The sequence below is a fragment of the Xenopus tropicalis genome, chromosome 9 (assembly GCF_000004195.4).
Source record: "Xenopus tropicalis strain Nigerian chromosome 9, UCB_Xtro_10.0, whole genome shotgun sequence".
NCBI classification, from domain to species: Eukaryota; Metazoa; Chordata; class Amphibia; order Anura; family Pipidae; genus Xenopus; species Xenopus tropicalis.
The window spans coordinates 520393-538453 of NC_030685.2; the positions used below are offsets into that span (position 1 = coordinate 520393).

The following is an 18061-nucleotide window of genomic DNA, read 5'->3' on the forward strand; positions in this document are numbered from 1 at the left end:
TCTGTGGGCTCTTTCTCTCTGGGCTCTTTCTCTGTGGGCTCTTTCTCTGTGGGCCCTTTCTCTCTGGGCCCTTTCTCTCTGGGCTCTTTCTCTCTGGGCTCTTTCTCTCTGGGCTCTTTCTCTGTGGGCTCTTTCTCTGTGGGCCCTTTCTCTCTGGGCTCTTTCTCTGTGGGCCCTTTCTCTGTGGGCCCTTTCTCTCTGGGCTCTTTCTCTGTGGGCCCTTTCTCTCTGGGGCTCTTTCTCTGTGGGCTCTTTCTCTGTGGGCCTTTCTCTGTGGGCTCTTTCTCTGTGGGCTCTTCTCTGTGGCCCTTCTCTGTGGGCCCTTTCTCTGTGGGCTCTTTCTCTGTGGGCCCTTTCTCTGTGGGCCCTTTCTCTCTGGGCTCTTTCTCTGTGGGCCCTTTCTCTCTGGGCTCTTTCTCTGTGGGCCCTTTCTCTCTGGGCTCTTTCTCTGTGGGCCCTTTCTCTCTGGGCTCTTTCTCTGTGGGCTCTTTCTCTGTGGGCCCTTTCTCTGTGGGCTCTTTCTCTGTGGGCTCTTTCTCTGTGGGCCCTTTCTCTGTGGGCCCTTTCTCTGTGGGCTCTTTCTCTGTGGGCCCTTTCTCTGTGGGCCCTTTCTCTCTGGGCTCTTTCTCTGTGGGCCCTTTCTCTCTGGGCTCTTTCTCTGTGGGCCCTTTCTCTCTGGGCTCTTTCTCTGTGGGCCCTTTCTCTCTGGGCTCTTTCTCTGTGGGCCCTTTCTCTCTGGGCTCTTTCTCTGTGGGCCCTTTCTCTGTGGGCCCTTTCTCTGTGGGCCCTTTCTGTGTGGGCTCTTTCTCTGTGGGCCCTTTCTCTCTGGGCTCTTTCTCTGTGGGCTCTTTCTCTGTGGGCTCTTTCTCTGTGGGCTCTTTCTCTGTGGGCTCTTTCTCTGTGGGCCCTTTCTGTGTGGGCTCTTTCTCTGTGGGCCCTTTCTCTCTGGGCTCTTTCTCTGTGGGCTCTTTCTCTGTGGGCTCTTTCTCTGTGGGCTCTTTCTCTCTGGGCTCTTTCTCTGTGGGCCCTTTCTCTGTGGGCTCTTTCTCTGTGGGCCCTTTCTCTGTGGGCCCTTTCTCTCTGGGCTCTTTCTCTCTGGGCTCTTTCTCTGTGGGCCCTTTCTCTCTGGGCTCTTTCTCTGTGGGCTCTTTCTCTGTGGGCTCTTTCTCTCTGGGCTCTTTCTCTCTGGGCTCTTTCTCTGTGGGCCCTTTCTCTCTGGGCTCTTTCTCTGTGGGCCCTTTCTCGGTGGGCCCTTTCTCTGTGGGCCCTTTCTCTGTGGGCTCTTTCTCTGTGGGCCCTTTCTGTGTGGGCTCTTTCTCTGTGGGCCCTTTCTCTCTGGGCTCTTTCTCTGTGGGCTCTTTCTCTGTGGGCCCTTTCTCTGTGGGCTCTTTCTCTGTGGGCCCTTTCTCTGTGGGCTCTTTCTCTCTGGGCCCTTTCTCTCTGGGCTCTTTCTCTCTGGGCTCTTTCTCTGTGGGCCCTTTCTCTGTGGGCCCTTTCTCTGTGGGCCCTTTCTCTGTGGGCCCTTTCTCTGTGGGCCCTTTCTCTCTGGGCTCTTTCTCTCTGGGCTCTTTCTCTGTGGGCCCTTTCTCTGTGGGCCCTTTCTCTGTGGGCTCTTTCTCTGTGGGCCCTTTCTCTCTGGGCTCTTTCTCTGTGGGCCCTTTCTCTCTGGGCTCTTTCTCTGTGGGCCCTTTCTCTCTGGGCTCTTTCTCTGTGGGCTCTTTCTCTGTGGGCCCTTTCTCTCTGGGCTCTTTCTCTGTGGGCCCTTTCTCTCTGGGCTCTTTCTCTGTGGGCTCTTTCTCTGTGGGCCCTTTCTCTCTGGGCTCTTTCTCTGTGGGCTCTTTCTCTGTGGGCCCTTTCTCTCTGGGCTCTTTCTCTGTGGGCTCTTTCTCTGTGGGCTCTTTCTCTGTGGGCTCTTTCTCTGTGGGCTCTTTCTCTGTGGGCCCTTTCTCTGTGGGCCCTTTCTCTGTGGGCTCTTTCTCCTCTTCCCCACTGATCGTTGCAGACACCCCTTCCCCTCAGTCACATGGTCAGATAGGGCAGTTCTGCCCCCATCACATTTCTTAGGGGATTTATTAAGTACAAAAATATCTCATTTATTGTGTGAAAAATATCTCAGTCTTTATACAGAACTGTGGGGGCTCAGCCTGGCCACGCCCCTTTCCCACCCCTTGCGCCGGCCCACTCTTCCAGATGGGACCAATGTCCTTTCATTTCACACGGCATCACCCATCCCATAGATGCAGCATATACCCCAGAAGTACCCATGCCAGGGGCAGGAGGGTCCCAGAAGTCCATTGGTGTAAGAGCCCAGGGGCAACTGGCCCGGTGGCACAGGAGCGAGGGGGGGGGCCGCGCTGAGTCAGGTCAGTAAAGGTGACTTGGGTTTGCAGAATGGTGGCATCCTGGCACTGAGGGGTAAACACAAAGAGAGGCAGGTAGGTGACTCCTGTAGGGCCTTGGCACCGACATACCCCGTACCCACGGGAGCTAAAGAAATGCCCCGGGCAACGAGCAGCCGGCCTGTGGGGCTGGAGAGGGCAACATACCCCTTACCCACGAGAGCTAAAGAAATGCCCCGGGCAATGAGCAGCCGGCCTATGGGGCTGGGAGAGGGCAACATACCCCTTACCCACGAGAGCTAAAGAAATGCCCCGGGCAATGAGCAGCCGGCCTATGGGGCTGGGAGAGGGCAACATACCCCTTACCCACGAGAGCTAAAGAAATGCCCCGGGCAATGAGCAGCCGGCCTATGGGGCTGGGAGAGGGCAACATACCCCGTACCCACGAGAGCTAAAGAAATGCCCCAGGCAATGAGCAGCTGGCCTGAGGGGCTGGGAGAGGGCAACATACCCTGTACCCACGGGAGCTAAAGAACTGCCCCGGGCAATGAGCAGCTGGCCTGTGGGGCTGGGAGAGGGCAACATACCTGGACCAGTTGGCAGCGGTACTGGAATCGGGCGCCCAGCACTTGAGCCTGCGGGTTGGAGAGTTGCCCCACATTAGCCCACAGGATATGGATGGCGAGTGAGACTGGCACGGGGCAGCTGGTGCAGTTTCCTGGGGGCTGGAGGGAGACAAACACAGTTACCCAGGCTGCCCCTCACCCCGGGGGCAATTGACCCTCATACCAGAGGACTCTTACCTGGTTGCTGCAGTTCTGATAGATGATGGGCACCCACTGCCCGCTCTGGGTTGCCACTGTATTTCCAACGGTAGCCACGGCCTGGGGTAACTTGCCACCGAGCAGCGTGCTGTAGGCCCTGGTAGCCAGATCCCCACACGTTTCTGCCCCCGTGCCCCTTGGACAAGAAAGAAGCAGAAGTTGGCGCTGCCCCAATGCCCCGACACCCACCCCTATACGGCCTGGCACCTACCTGATGGCACAAGCACTCAGCGTATTCTCACCGAATCCCACGGGGCCACTGGTGCAGGAACCTCCCACTGAGCGGGGCACCAACAGCTGTGGGGCAGTTATGGAGCTATGTGCACAGGGCAGGTAGGGGGGTATGAGGGTGTAAGTGCCCCCGACTGCCAGTAGCAAAGGATATGGGGCCACTGGTGCAGGAACCTCCTACCGAGTGGGGCACCAACAGCTGTGGGGCAGTTATGGAGCAATGTGCACAGGGCAGGTAGGGGGGTATGAGGGTGTAAGTGCCCCCGACTGCCAGTAGCAAAGGATATGGGGCCACTGGTGCAGGAACCTCCTACCGAGTGGGGCACCAACAGCTGTGGGGCAGTTATGGAGCTATGTGCACAGGGCAGATAGGGGGGTATGAGGGTGTAAGTGCCCCCGACTGACAGTAGCAAAGGATATGGGGCCACTGGTGCAGGAACCTCCTAGTGAGCGGGGCAGGTAGGGGGGTATGAGGGTGCAAGTGCCCCCGACTGACAGTAGCAAAGGATACGGGGCCACTGGTGCAGGAACCTCCTAGTGAGCGGGGCAGGTAGGGGGGTATGAGGGTGCAAGTGCCCCCGACTGACAGTAGCAAAGGATACGGGGCTATTGGTGCAGGAACCTCCTAGTGAGCGGGGCAGGTAGGGGGGTATGAGGGTGCAAGTGCCCCCGACTGCCAGTAGCAAAGGATACGGGGCCAGCGTCGCTCAGGACAGGGAGTCCCACAAGGTATCCGGGGTTCCCACTTCGCACAGTCCCGGGGGCCACAGAAGAGACGGACTGAGGGAAATCATAAAGGGGCAATTGGTGCCACTGTACCCCAATATTATGCCCCACAGAGTATAGAAACCCCCCCACATGGTACCTACCTCATACAGGACCCCGAAGCTCTGAACCAATGATACACTGGTGCCACTTATATTGACAAGGGTGAAACTGGCTGCTACACTCACTATGCCAGCTGTGCCATTGTACCGCACCGTGTAACTCACCTGGTGAGAAAAGAGTTCAGCGGTTAATTGGTCCATATGTACGGCCCATGTTAGCCATTAGTGCTCCTGAACTGATTGTGCACCCTGTGCCTCCATGAACTGATCGTGCACCCTGTGCCTCCATGAACTGATCGTGCACCCTGTGCCTCCATGAACTGATCGTGCACCCTGTGCCCCTCATGAACTGATTGTGCACCCTGTGCCCCTCATGAACTGATTGTGCACCCTGTGCCTCCATGAACTGATCGTGCACCCTGTGCCTCCATGAACTGATCGTGCACCCTGTGCCTCCATGAACTGATCGTGCACCCTGTGCCTCCATGAACTGATCGTGCACCCTGTGCCTCCATGAACTGATCGTGCACCCTGTGCCCCTCATGAACTGATCGTGCACCCTGTGCCTCCATGAACTGATCGTGCACCCTGTGCCCCTCATGAACTGATCGTGCACCCTGTGCCTCCATGAACTGATCGTGCACCCTGTGCCTCCATGAACTGATCGTGCACCCTGTGCCCCTCATGAACTGATCGTGCACCCTGTGCCTCCATGAACTGATCGTGCACCCTGTGCCTCCATGAACTGATCGTGCACCCTGTGCCTCCATGAACTGATCGTGCACCCTGTGCCTCCATGAACTGATCGTGCACCCTGTGCCTCCATGAACTGATCGTGCACCCTGTGCCCCTCATGAACTGATCACTAACTAAATGTGCTGGACAGTGAGACGTACCTGGGACACAACATTGTTACAACTGCCCCCCTGCAGTATTGGGGTGTCTGTCACCAAACTGATTATGGGGACCTGAGGGGAGAGAGAGAGGTGAGTGAGCTGATTCATCTGTGCCGGACCCCTCCCCCCCTGTCATATCTGCCCCAAGTGGGTCCAACTCTCTGTGCCCCCCCTGTTACTCTGTGCCCCCCCTGTCTGCACCGCAGTCTGTTCCCTCCATCCTTCCCTTCTCCAGTCCCTCCTCTCCCCCATTGGGCCCCGTTCCTTCCCTTCTGGCCCTGCTCCCTCCCATTATTATTCTTCCCCGCTGCCCCTGCCCCTGCTCCTCATTCCTTCTTGCCCTCTGGCCCCTGTCCCGTTCCTGTAGCCGCCTCCCCCCTTAACCTCTTGCCCAATGCCTCCCTCCCCCAGTCTGGTTATAGCCCAGTCCCAATGCCCAGTGCTGCCCCACTTACACTTTGGCTTGTGATTACCGTTCCAGTTGGATTGGCCTGTGGGGGGGAAAGAAGTGGGAAATGGATTAGGTTTGTTGTCTACTTACTATTAGTGAAAGAGCAACTAAATGGCGCCAAGAGCACTGCAGCTCATTGGATGATGCCTCATCTTATAAGGACACGGGGGCAGGGGGCTGGTAACTGGGTTACACTGGCATAACTACAGCAGGAACAGCCCCCTAAGTTTGCCCATAGCCTGTACAGAGAGATACCATAAAACTATGGCACATAGGGATTCCCCTGTACTAAGCACAATTCAGCAGGAACAGCCCCCTAAGTTTGCTCATAGCCTGTACAGAGAGATACCATAAAACTATGGCACATAGGGATTCCCCTGTACTAAGCACAATTCAGCAGGAACAGCCCCCTAAGTTTGCTCATAGCCTGTACAGAGAGATACCATAAAACTATGGCACATAGGGATTCCCCTGTACTAAGCACAATTCAGCAGGAACAGCCCCTAAGTTTGCCCATAGCCTGTACAGAGAGATACCATAAAACTATGGCACATAGGGATTCCCCTGTACTAAGCACAATTCAGCAGGAACAGCCCCTAAGTTTGCCCATAGCCTGTACAGAGAGATACCATAAAACTATGGCACATAGGGATTCCCCTGTACTAAGCACAATTCAGCAGGAACACTTACCCCAATGACGCTGATGTTCCTATAGTAGTACTGGGTGCCCAGAGTAGGGTCTGCCTGGCAGCTCCCACTGACGCTGTTTATGACTCGGAGGCAGGAGGTGGTGCCACTCGCTAGGAACCCTGAGGGCGAGACAAAGCAGGAGTAGTGTGAGCGCACGCTCGGGGCGGTGTGAGCGCACGCTCGGGGCGGTGAGAGCGCACGCTCGGGGCGGTGTGAGCGCACGCTCGGGGCGGTGTGAGCGCACGCTCGGGGCGGTGTGAGCGCACGCTCGGGCAGTGTGAGCGCACGCTCGGGCAGTTTGAGCGCACGCTCGGGGCAGTGCGAGCGCACGCTCGGGGCAGTGCGAGCGCACGCTCGGGGCAGTGCGAGCGCACGCTCGGGGCAGTGCGAGCGCACGCTCGGGGCAGTGCGAGCGCACGCTCGGGGCAGTGCGAGCGCACTCTCGGGGCACAGCGCACGCTCGGAGTGAGCCACGCTCGGGCAGTTGAGCGCACGCTCGGGCAGTTGAGCGCACGCTCGGGGCAGTGCGGCGCACGCCGGCAGGCGAGCGCACGCTCGGGGCAGTGCGAGCGCACGCTCGGGGCAGTGCGAGCGCACGCTCGGGGCAGTGCGAGCGCACGCTCGGGGCAGTATCAGCGCACGCTCGGGGCAGTGTGAGCGCACGCTCGGGGCAGTGTGAGCGCACGCTCGGGGCAGTGCGAGCGCACGCTCGGGGCAGTGCGAGCGCACGCTCGGGGCAGTGCGAGCGCACGCTCGGGGCAGTGCGAGCGCACGCTCGGGGCAGTGCGAGCGCACGCTCGGGGCAGTGCGAGCGCACGCTCGGGGCAGTGCGAGCGCACGCTCGGGGCAGTGCGAGCGCACTCTCGGGGCAGTGTGAGCGCACGCTCGGGGCAGTGTGAGCGCACGCTCGGGGCAGTGTGAGCGCACGCTCGGGGCAGTGTGAGCGCACGCTCGGGGCAGTGTGAGCGCACCCTCGGGGCAGTGTGAGCGCACCCTCGGGGCAGTGTGAGCGCACCCTCGGGGCAGTGTGAGCGCACTCTCGGGGCAGTGTGAGCGCACTCTCGGGGCAGTATCAGCGCACGCTCGGGGCAGTATCAGCGCACGCTCGGGGCAGTATCAGCGCACACTCATACTGTAGGTCTATTCCCAGAACATTCCCCTGAGCTCTATGTGCCCCTGTAGCCTTACTCCATCAATAACATACCCTTCCCAGGCACCACTCACTGTATGCCCCGCCCACCATCTGCTCCATAACCCCGCCCCTCATAAACTAGAAATCTGCCCTGTGTGTGCCCATCCAGACACCGCAACCTGACTCCACCCACTGTATATTCCCACCCACTGTATATTCCCGCCCACATAATGTGCCCCGGCCCAAGAAATACCCCCCATATTAATGGGAACAAACTGCCCCACATACTTGCAGGGTTGCTGAAGGAACAGACGCTTGAATCTCCCACTGCTGCCGGCTGCCTTAGTTGCCCCAATGTCCCCCCTGGGGAGATGGTGAAGATGGGGTCCCCAGCCTAGGGGCAAAGGAGAGAGATTAGCAATAAACCTAATGGCCCCGCCCCCATACCCCTCCCAAGGGCACTTACCTTATAGGAGGCAGGAACAGCGGGGTTACTCTCAGGGGCAGGAGAGAAGGAGGCGCCACTATACCGGGCACTTAGGGCTGAGAAATCCCCCAAACTGACTGTCCGTGGGGCAATAAAGTAATTCAGTGATGCTGGGGACAGAGAGCGCAGGGGTTAGGCACCATAGAGTGACAGAGAGCACTGTGGGATATAAAGGGGCGGGGCCAGAGGTATTAGTGACAGAGAGCACTGTGGGATATAAAGGGGCGGGGCCAGAGGTATTAGTGACAGAGAGCACTATGGGATATAAAGGGGCGGGGCCAGAGGTATTAGTGACAGAGAGCACTGTGGGATATAAAGGGGCGGGGCCAGAAGTATTAGTGACAGAGAGCACTGTGGGATACAAAGGGGAGGGGCCAGAGGTATTAGTGACAGAGAGCACTGTGGGATATAAAGGGGCAGGGCCAGAGGTATTAGTTACAGAGAGCACTGTGGGATATAAAGGGGCGGGGCCAGAGGTATTAGTGACAGAGAGCACTGTGGGATATAAAGGGGCGGGCCAGAGGTATTAGTGACAGAGAGCACTGTGGGATATAAAGGGGCGGGCCAGAGGTATTAGTGACAGAGAGCACTGTGGGATATAAAGGGGCGGGGCCAGAGGGTATTAGTGACAGAGAGCACTGTGGGATATAAAGGGGCGGGGCCAGAGGTATTAGTGACAGAGAGCACTGTGGGATATAAAGGGGCGGGGCCAGAGGTATTAAGTGACAGAGAGCACTGTGGGATATAAAGGGGCGGGGCCAGAGGTATTAGTGACAGAGAGCACTGTGGGATATAAAGGGGCGGGCCAGAGGAAGTAGTGACAGAGAGCACTGTGGGATATAAAGGGGCGGGGCCAGAGGTATTAGTGACAGAGAGCACTATGGGATATAAAGGGGCGGAGACAGAGGTATTAGTGACAGAAAGCACTATGGGATATAAAGGGGCGGGGCCAGAGGTATTAGTGACAGAGAGCACTGTGGGATATAAAAGGGCGGGGCCAGAGGTATTAGTGACAGAGAGCACTGTGGGATATAAAGGGGCGGGGCCAGAGGTATTAGTGACAGAGAGCACTGTGGGATATAAAGGGGCGGGGCCAGAGGTATTAGTGACAGAGAGCACTGTGGGATATAAAGGGGCGGGGCCAGAGGTATTAGTGACAGAGAGCACTGTGGGATATAAAGGGGCGGGGCCAGAGGTATTAGTGACAGAGAGCACTGTGGGATATAAAGGGGCGGGGCCAGAGGTATTAGTGACAGAGAGCACTGTGGGATATAAAGGGGCGGGGCCAGAGGTATTAGTGACAGAGAGCACTGTGGGATATAAAGGGGCGGGCCAGAGGTATTAGTGACAGAGAGCACTGTGGGATATAAAGGGGCGGGGCCAGAGGTATTAGTGACAGAGAGCACTATGGGATATAAAGGGGCGGGGCCAGAGGTATTAGTGACAGAGAGCACTGTGGGATATAAAGGGGCGGGGCCAGAGGTATTAGTGACAGAGAGCACTATGGGATATAAAGGGGCGGAGACAGAGGTATTAGTGACAGAAAGCACTATGGGATATAAAGGGGCGGGGCCAGAGGTATTAGTGACAGAGAGCACTGTGGGATATAAAAGGGCGGGGCCAGAGGTATTAGTGACAGAGAGCACTGTGGGATATAAAGGGGCGGGGCCAGAGGTATTAGTGACAGAGAGCACTATGGGATATAAAGGGGCGGGGCCAGAGGTATTAGTTACAGAGAGCACTGTGGGATATAAAGGGGCGGGGCCAGAGGTATTAGTGACAGAAAGCACTATGGGATATAAAGGGGCGGGGACAGAGGTATTAGTTACAGAGAGCACTATGGGATATAAAGGGGCGGGGCCAGAGTACTTACAGTCACTTGGCAGGACACAGAAGAGATTGGGGGATCCAGGAGTAACAGGGGCAATATTTGTGGTTGGATACGGGGCGTTGCTACGGAACATGAGCCAGCTGGAGAGGCACGCCCACCTCTGCACCCTGTAAGGGGAGAGAGCAGTGTAACGTTACTGGGGGGCAGAATGTCAGTATGCAGTGGGGCACTAGGGAGGCACAGGGGGCAGATAGGGCACTTACTTGGTGCTCCCCGGGAGGCAGAAGGAGAAGACAGTTGTGGGGTCACTGAGGGAACAGTCGGGGTCACAGCAGCAGTTCAGATCACAGAGTCCAGGGGAAAGGTCACAGGTACAAACACCGACCCCTGTAACCCAGGGAGACAATGTATAGTGGGGTCAGTCCCCTTTCCCCGTTATTCTTCTTATTAACTTGTCTTTATAAGGGAGAGGCACCCTGGCACCCTGACACTGACACCCTGGCACCGACACCCTGGCACTCTGGCACCGGCACCCTGGCACTCTGGCACTGACACCGGCACCCTGTAACCCAGGGAGACAATGTATAGTGGGGTCAGTCCCCTTTCCCCGTTATTCTTCTTATTAACTTGTCTTTATAAGGGAGAGGCACCCTGGCACAGACACCCTGGCACCGACACCCTGGCACCCAGGGAGACAATGTATAGTGGGGTCAGTCCCCTTTCCCCGTTATTCTTCTTATTAACTTGTCTTTATAAGGGAGAGGCACCCTGGCACCCTGACACTGACACCCTGGCACCGACACCCTGGCACTCTGGCACCGGCACCGACACCCTGGCACTCTGGCACTGACACCGGCACCCTGGCACCCAGGGAGACAATATATAGTGGGGTCAGTCCCCTTTCCCCGTTATTCTTCTTATTAACTTGTCTTTATAAGGGAGAGGCACCCTGGCACCCTGACACTCTGGCACCAACACCCTGGCACCCTGACACTCTGGCACCGACACCCTGGCACCCTGACACAGACACCCTGGCACCGACACCCTGGCACCCACACCCTGGCACCGACACCCTGGCACCCCGGCACCCACACCCTGGCACCCACACCCCGGCACCCACACCCTGGCACCGACACCCTGGCACCCTGACACCGACACCCTGGCACCCACACCCTGGCACCCACACCCTGGCACCCTGACACCGACACCCTGGCACCCACACCCTGGCACCCACACCCTGGCACCCTGACACTGACACCCTGGCACCGACACCCTGGCACCCCGGCACCCACACCCCGGCACCCACACCCCGGCACCCACACCCTGGCACCCACACCCTGGCACCCACACCCTGGCACCCACACCCTGGCACCCTGACACTGACACCCTGGCACCGACACCCTGGCACCCCGGCACCCACACCCCGGCACCCACACCCCGGCACCCACACCCTGGCACCCACACCCTGGCACCCACACCCTGGCACCCACACCCTGGCACCGACACCCTGGCACCCACACCCTGGCACCCTTCTGACATACTGCCAAACCCAGTGCCAGTCGCGCCCCATACAGACCCTAGCGCACCTGGTTACTGGGGGATGCTGGGAAATGTTGCATTGTGGGTAGAACCCTGTGTAAGGGACAGGCCCTCAGTACAGCGGGGGGGGGGGGTTACTATCAGGGGGTCCCCTTACCTGTCAAAGCCCGAACCCCCCCGGCCCAAACCAGCAGAACCGTCAGTACCGGAACCATCGCGCTCTCCGCGTCCCGTCTCCTTGGCAACTGCCTCACTTCCGGCCCGCCATTCAGCCTCTGCGCTACCTCACTTCCGGCCCGCCATTGGTCCTCTGCGCTACCTCGCTCCGCCCACCCCGTGGGATTATGGGATATGTAGTTCTGAGGGGATAATCCCAGGGGCGGGTATAACTGCCTCACTTCCGGCCCGCCAATGGTTCTCTGCGCTACCTCGCTCCGCCCACCCCGTGGGATTATGGGATATGTAGTGCTGTGGGGATAATCCCAGGGGCGGGTACAACTGCCTCACTTCCGGCCCGCCAATGGTCCTCTGCGCTACTGCTCCGCCCAGCCCCGTGGGATTATGGGATATGTAGTGCTGAGGGGATAATCCCAGGGGCGGGTCTGGCTCTTATCTGTGGGGCGGGAAAAGATGAGGGCTTTAAGTAGGCCCCCTCCCCCAGCCCCAAATGTAATGCCCCTGGGGAATCATTATGGGGGGGGGGGTATTATATTGGGGCACAGAGAGTCCATGGGCCTTAGTGCCCCCCAGCTACTATAATGCCCCAGGGGTATCAGTATGGGGGGGTTATTATATTGGGGCACAGAGAGTCCATGGGCCTTAGTGCCCCCCAGCTACTATAATGCCCCTGGGGAATCAGTATGGGGGGGTTATTATATTGGGTCACAGAGAGTCCATGGGCCTTAGTGCCCCCCCAGCTACTATAATGCCCTGGGGAATCAGTATGGGGGGTTATTATATTGGTCACAGACAGTCCATGGGCCTTAGTGCCCCCCCCAGATACTATAATGCCCCAGGGGAATCAGTATGGGGGGGTTATTATATTGGGTCACAGAGAGTCCATGGGCCTTAGTGCCCCCCCAGCTACTATAATGCCCCAGGGGAATCAGTATGGGGGGGTTATTATATTGGGTCACAGAGAGTCCATGGGCCTTAGTGCCCCCCCAGCTACTATAATGCCCCAGGGGAATCAGTATGGGGGGGTTATTATATTGGGTCACAGAGAGTCCATGGCCCTTAGTGCCCCCCAGCTACTATAATGCCCAGGGGAATCAGTATGGGGGGGTTATTATATTGGGTCACAGAGAGTCCATGGGCCTTAGTGCCCCCCAGCTACTATAATGCCCCAGGGGAATCAGTATGGGGGGGTTATTATATTGGGGTCACAGAGAGTCCATGGCCCTTAGTGCCCCCAGCTACTATAATGCCCCTGGGGAATCAGTATGGGGGGTTATTATATTGGGTCACAGAGAGTCCACGGGCCTTAGTGCCCCCCCAGCTACTATAATGCCCCAGGGGAATCAGTATGGGGGGGTTATTATATTGGGTCACAGAGAGTCCATGGCCCTTAGTGCCCCCCAGCTACTATAATGCCCCAGGGGAATCAGTATGGGGGGGTTATTATATTGGGTCACAGAGAGTCCACGGGCCTTAGTGCCCCCAGCTACTATAATGCCCCTGGGGAATCAGTATGGGGGGTTATTATATTTGGGCACAGAGAGTCCATGGGCCTTAGTGCCCCCCAGCTACTATAATGCCCCTGGGGAATCAGTATGGGGGGGTTATTATATTGGGTCACAGAGAGTCCATGGGCCTTAGTGCCCCCCAGCTACTATATGCCCCTGGGGAATCAGTATGGGGGGGTTATTATATTGGGTCACAGAGAGTCCATGGGCCTTAGTGCCCCCCAGCTACTATAATGCCCCTGGGGAATCAGTATGGGGGGTTATTATATTGGGTCACAGAGAGTCCATGGGCCTTAGTGCCCCCCAGCTACTATAATGCCCCTGGGGAATCAGTATGGGGGGGTTATTATATTGGGGCACAGAGAGTCCATGGCCCTTAGTGCCCCCCCAGCTACTATAATGCCCCTGGGGTATCAGTATGGGGGGGTTATTATATTGGGTCACAGAGAGTCCATGGGCCTTAGTGCCCCCCCAGCTACTATAATGCCCCAGGGGAATCAGTATGGGGGGTTATTATATTGGGTCACAGAGAGTCCATGGCCTTAGTGCCCCCCCAGCTACTATAATGCCCCTGGGGAATCAGTATGGGGGGGTTATTATATTGGGTCACAGACAGTCCATGGGCCTTAGTGCCCCCCCCAGATACTATAATGCCCCAGGGGAATCAGTATGGGGGGGTTATTATATTGGGTCACAGAGAGTCCATGGGCCTTAGTGCCCCCCAGCTACTATAATGCCCCAGGGGAATCAGTATGGGGGGTTATTATATTGGGTCACAGAGAGTCCATGGGCCTTAGTGCCCCCCCAGCTACTATAATGCCCCAGGGGAATCAGTATGGGGGGGTTATTATATTGGGGTCACAGAGAGTCCATGGGCCTTAGTGCCCCCCCAGCTACTATAATGCCCCAGGGGAATCAGTATGGGGGGGTTATTATATTGGGTCACAGAGAGTCCATGGCCCTTAGTGCCCCCCAGCTACTATAATGCCCCAGGGGAATCAGTATGGGGGGGTTATTATATTGGGTCACAGAGAGTCCATGGGCCTTAGTGCCCCCAGCTACTATAATGCCCCAGGGGAATCAGTATGGGGGGTTAATTATATTGGGTCACAGAGAGTCCATGGGCCTTAGTGCCCCCCAGCTACTATAATGCCCCAGGGGAATCAGTATGGGGGGGTTATTATATTGGGTCACAGAGAGTCCATGGGCCTTAGTGCCCCCCCAGCTACTATAATGCCCCAGGGGAATCAGTATGGGGGGGTTATTATATTGGGTCACAGAGAGTCCATGGGCCTTAGTGCCCCCCCAGCTACTATAATGCCCCAGGGGAATCAGTATGGGGGGGTTATTATATTGGGTCACAGAGAGTCCATGGCCCTTAGTGCCCCCCAGCTACTATAATGCCCCAGGGGAATCAGTATGGGGGGGTTATTATATTGGGTCACAGAGAGTCCATGGGCCTTAGTGCCCCCCCAGCTACTATAATGCCCCAGGGGAATCAGTATGGGGGGGTTATTATATTGGGTCACAGAGAGTCCATGGGCCTTAGTGCCCCCCCAGCTACTATAATGCCCCTGGGGAATCAGTATGGGGGGTTATTATATTGGGTCACAGAGAGTCCCACGGGCCTTAGTGCCCCCCAGCTACTATAATGCCCCAGGGGAATCAGTATGGGGGGGGTTATTATATTGGGGTCACAGAGAGTCCATGGCCCTTAGTGCCCCCCAGCTACTATAATGCCCCAGGGGAATCAGTATGGGGGGTTATTATATTGGGTCACAGAGAGTCCACGGGCCTTAGTGCCCCCCAGCTACTATAATGCCCCTGGGGAATCAGTATGGGGGGTTATTATATTTGGGCACAGAGAGTCCATGGGCCTTAGTGCCCCCCAGCTACTATAATGCCCCTGGGGAATCAGTATGGGGGGGTTATTATATTGGGTCACAGAGAGTCCATGGGCCTTAGTGCCCCCCAGCTACTATAATGCCCCTGGGGAATCAGTATGGGGGGGTTATTATATTGGGTCACAGAGAGTCCATGGGCCTTAGTGCCCCCCAGCTACTATAATGCCCCTGGGGAATCAGTATGGGGGGGTTATTATATTGGGTCACAGAGAGTCCATGGGCCTTAGTGCCCCCCAGCTACTATAATGCCCTGGGGAATCAGTATGGGGGGGTTATTATATTGGGGCACAGAGAGTCCATGGCCCTTAGTGCCCCCCCCAGCTACTATAATGCCCCTGGGGTATCAGTATGGGGGGGTTATTATATTGGGTCACAGAGAGTCCATGGGCCTTAGTGCCCCCCCAGCTACTATAATGCCCAGGGGAATCAGTATGGGGGGTTATTATATTGGGTCACAGAGAGTCCATGGGCCTTAGTGCCCCCCCAGCTACTATAATGCCCTGGGGAATCAGTATGGGGGGGTTATTATATTGGGTCACAGACAGTCCATGGGCCTTAGTGCCCCCCCAGATACTATAATGCCCCAGGGGAATCAGTATGGGGGGTTATTATATTGGGTCACAGAGAGTCCATGGGCCTTAGTGCCCCCCCAGCTACTATAATGCCCCAGGGGAATCAGTATGGGGGGGTTATTATATTGGGTCACAGAGAGTCCATGGGCCTTAGTGCCCCCCCCAGCTACTATAATGCCCCAGGGGAATCAGTATGGGGGGGTTATTATATTGGGTCACAGAGAGTCCATGGGCCTTAGTGCCCCCCAGCTACTATAATGCCCCAGGGGAATCAGTATGGGGGGGTTATTATATTGGGTCACAGAGAGTCCATGGCCCTTAGTGCCCCCCAGCTACTATAATGCCCCAGGGGAATCAGTATGGGGGGGTTATTATATTGGGTCACAGAGAGTCCATGGGCCTTAGTGCCCCCCAGCTACTATAATGCCCCAGGGGAATCAGTATGGGGGGGTTATTATATTGGGTCACAGAGAGTCCATGGGCCTTAGTGCCCCCCAGCTACTATAATGCCCCAGGGGAATCAGTATGGGGGGGTTTATTATATTGGGTCACAGAGAGTCCATGGCCCTTAGTGCCCCCCAGCTACTATAATGCCCCTGGGGAATCAGTATGGGGGGTTATTATATTGGGTCACAGAGAGTCCATGGGCCTTAGTGCCCCCCAGCTACTATAATGCCCCTGGGGAATCAGTATGGGGGGGTTATTATATTGGGTCACAGAGAGTCCATGGGCCTTAGTGCCCCCAGCTACTATAATGCCCCTGGGGAATCAGTATGGGGGGGTTATTATATTGGGTCACAGAGAGTCCATGGGCCTTAGTGCCCCCAGCTACTATAATGCCCCTGGGGAATCAGTATGGGGGGGTTATTATATTGGGTCACAGAGAGTCCATGGGCCTTAGTGCCCTCCCAGCTACTATAATGCCCCAGGGGAATCAGTATGGGGGGTTATTATATTGGGGCACAGAGAGTCCATGGGCCTTAGTGCCTCCCCAGCTACTATAATGCCCCTGGGGAATCAGTATGGGGGGGTTATTATATTGGGGCACAGAGAGTCCATGGCCTTAGTGCCCCCCCCAGCTACTATAATGCCCCTGGGGTATCAGTATGGGGGGGTTATTATATTGGGTCACAGAGAGTCCATGGCCCTTAGTGCCCCCCCAGCTACTATAATGGCCCCAGGGGAATCAGTATGGGGGGTTATTATATTGGGTCACAGACAGTCCATGGGCCTTAGTGCCCCCCCAGATACTATAATGCCCCAGGGGAATCAGTATGGGGGGTTATTATATTGGGTCACAGAGAGTCCATGGGCCTTAGTGCCCCCCCAGCTACTATAATGCCCCAGGGGAATCAGTATGGGGGGTTATTATATTGGGTCACAGAGAGTCCATGGGCCTTAGTGCCCCCCAGCTACTATAATGCCCCAGGGGAATCAGTATGGGGGGGTTATTATATTGGGTCACAGAGAGTCCATGGGCCTTAGTGCCCCCCCAGCTACTATAATGCCCCAGGGGAATCAGTATGGGGGGGTTATTATATTGGGTCACAGAGAGTCCATGGCCCTTAGTGCCCCCCAGCTACTATAATGCCCCAGGGGAATCAGTATGGGGGGGTTATTATATTGGGTCACAGAGAGTCCATGGGCCTTAGTGCCCCCCCAGCTACTATAATGCCCCAGGGGAATCAGTATGGGGGGTTATTATATTGGGTCACAGAGAGTCCATGGCCCCTTAGTGCCCCCCAGCTACTATAATGCCCCTGGGGAATCAGTATGGGGGGTTATTATATTGGGTCACAGAGAGTCCACGGGCCTTAGTGCCCCCCCAGCTACTATAATGCCCCAGGGGAATCAGTATGGGGGGGTTATTATATTGGGTCACAGAGAGTCCATGGGCCTTAGTGCCCCCCCAGCTACTATAATGCCCCAGGGGAATCAGTATGGGGGGGTTATTATATTGGGTCACAGAGAGTCCATGGGCCTTAGTGCCCCCCCAGCTACTATAATGCCCAGGGGAATCAGTATGGGGGGGTTATTATATTGGGTCACAGAGAGTCCATGGCCCTTAGTGCCCCCAGCTACTATAATGCCCCTGGGGAATCAGTATGGGGGGGTTATTATATTGGGTCACAGAGAGTCCACGGGCCTTAGTGCCCCCCAGCTACTATAATGCCCCAGGGGAATCAGTATGGGGGGGTTATTATATTGGGTCACAGAGAGTCCATGGGCCTTAGTGCCCCCCAGCTACTATAATGCCCCTGGGGAATCAGTATGGGGGGGTTATTATATTGGGTCACAGAGAGTCCATGGGCCTTAGTGCCCCCCAGCTACTATAATGCCCCTGGGGAATCAGTATGGGGGGGTTATTATATTGGGTCACAGAGAGTCCATGGGCCTTAGTGCCCCCCAGCTACTATAATGCCCCAGGGGAATCAGTATGGGGGGTTATTATATTGGGTCACAGAGAGTCCATGGGCCTTAGTGCCCCCCAGCTACTATAATGCCCCTGGGGAATCAGTATGGGGGGGTTATTATATTGGGTCACAGACAGTCCATGGGCCTTAGTGCCCCCCAGCTACTATAATGCCCCTGGGGAATCAGTATGGGGGGGTTATTATATTGGGTCACAGAGAGTCCATGGGCCTTAGTGCCC

The 18061-nt window shown here is 56.6% G+C and overlaps 1 protein-coding gene across 1 annotated transcript; it reads right to left on the reverse strand.

The window, feature by feature from the left end:
- Nucleotides 1-2051: 2051 nt before the first annotated feature.
- On the reverse strand, nucleotides 2052-11704 carry tctn3 (tectonic family member 3). Its single transcript, XM_002941704.5, has 14 exons — nucleotides 11405-11704; nucleotides 9972-10095; nucleotides 9751-9875; nucleotides 7857-7987; nucleotides 7679-7784; nucleotides 6259-6377; nucleotides 5573-5608; nucleotides 5118-5189; nucleotides 4264-4386; nucleotides 4088-4174; nucleotides 3375-3460; nucleotides 3143-3299; nucleotides 2927-3064; nucleotides 2052-2408 (listed from the first exon to the last, which is right to left on the reverse strand). Exons 1-14 carry the CDS (start codon nucleotides 11460-11462, stop codon nucleotides 2223-2225), a joined length of 1548 nt encoding a protein of 515 aa, XP_002941750.3. The 5' UTR covers nucleotides 11463-11704; the 3' UTR covers nucleotides 2052-2222.
- Nucleotides 11705-18061: the final 6357 nt, after the last annotated feature.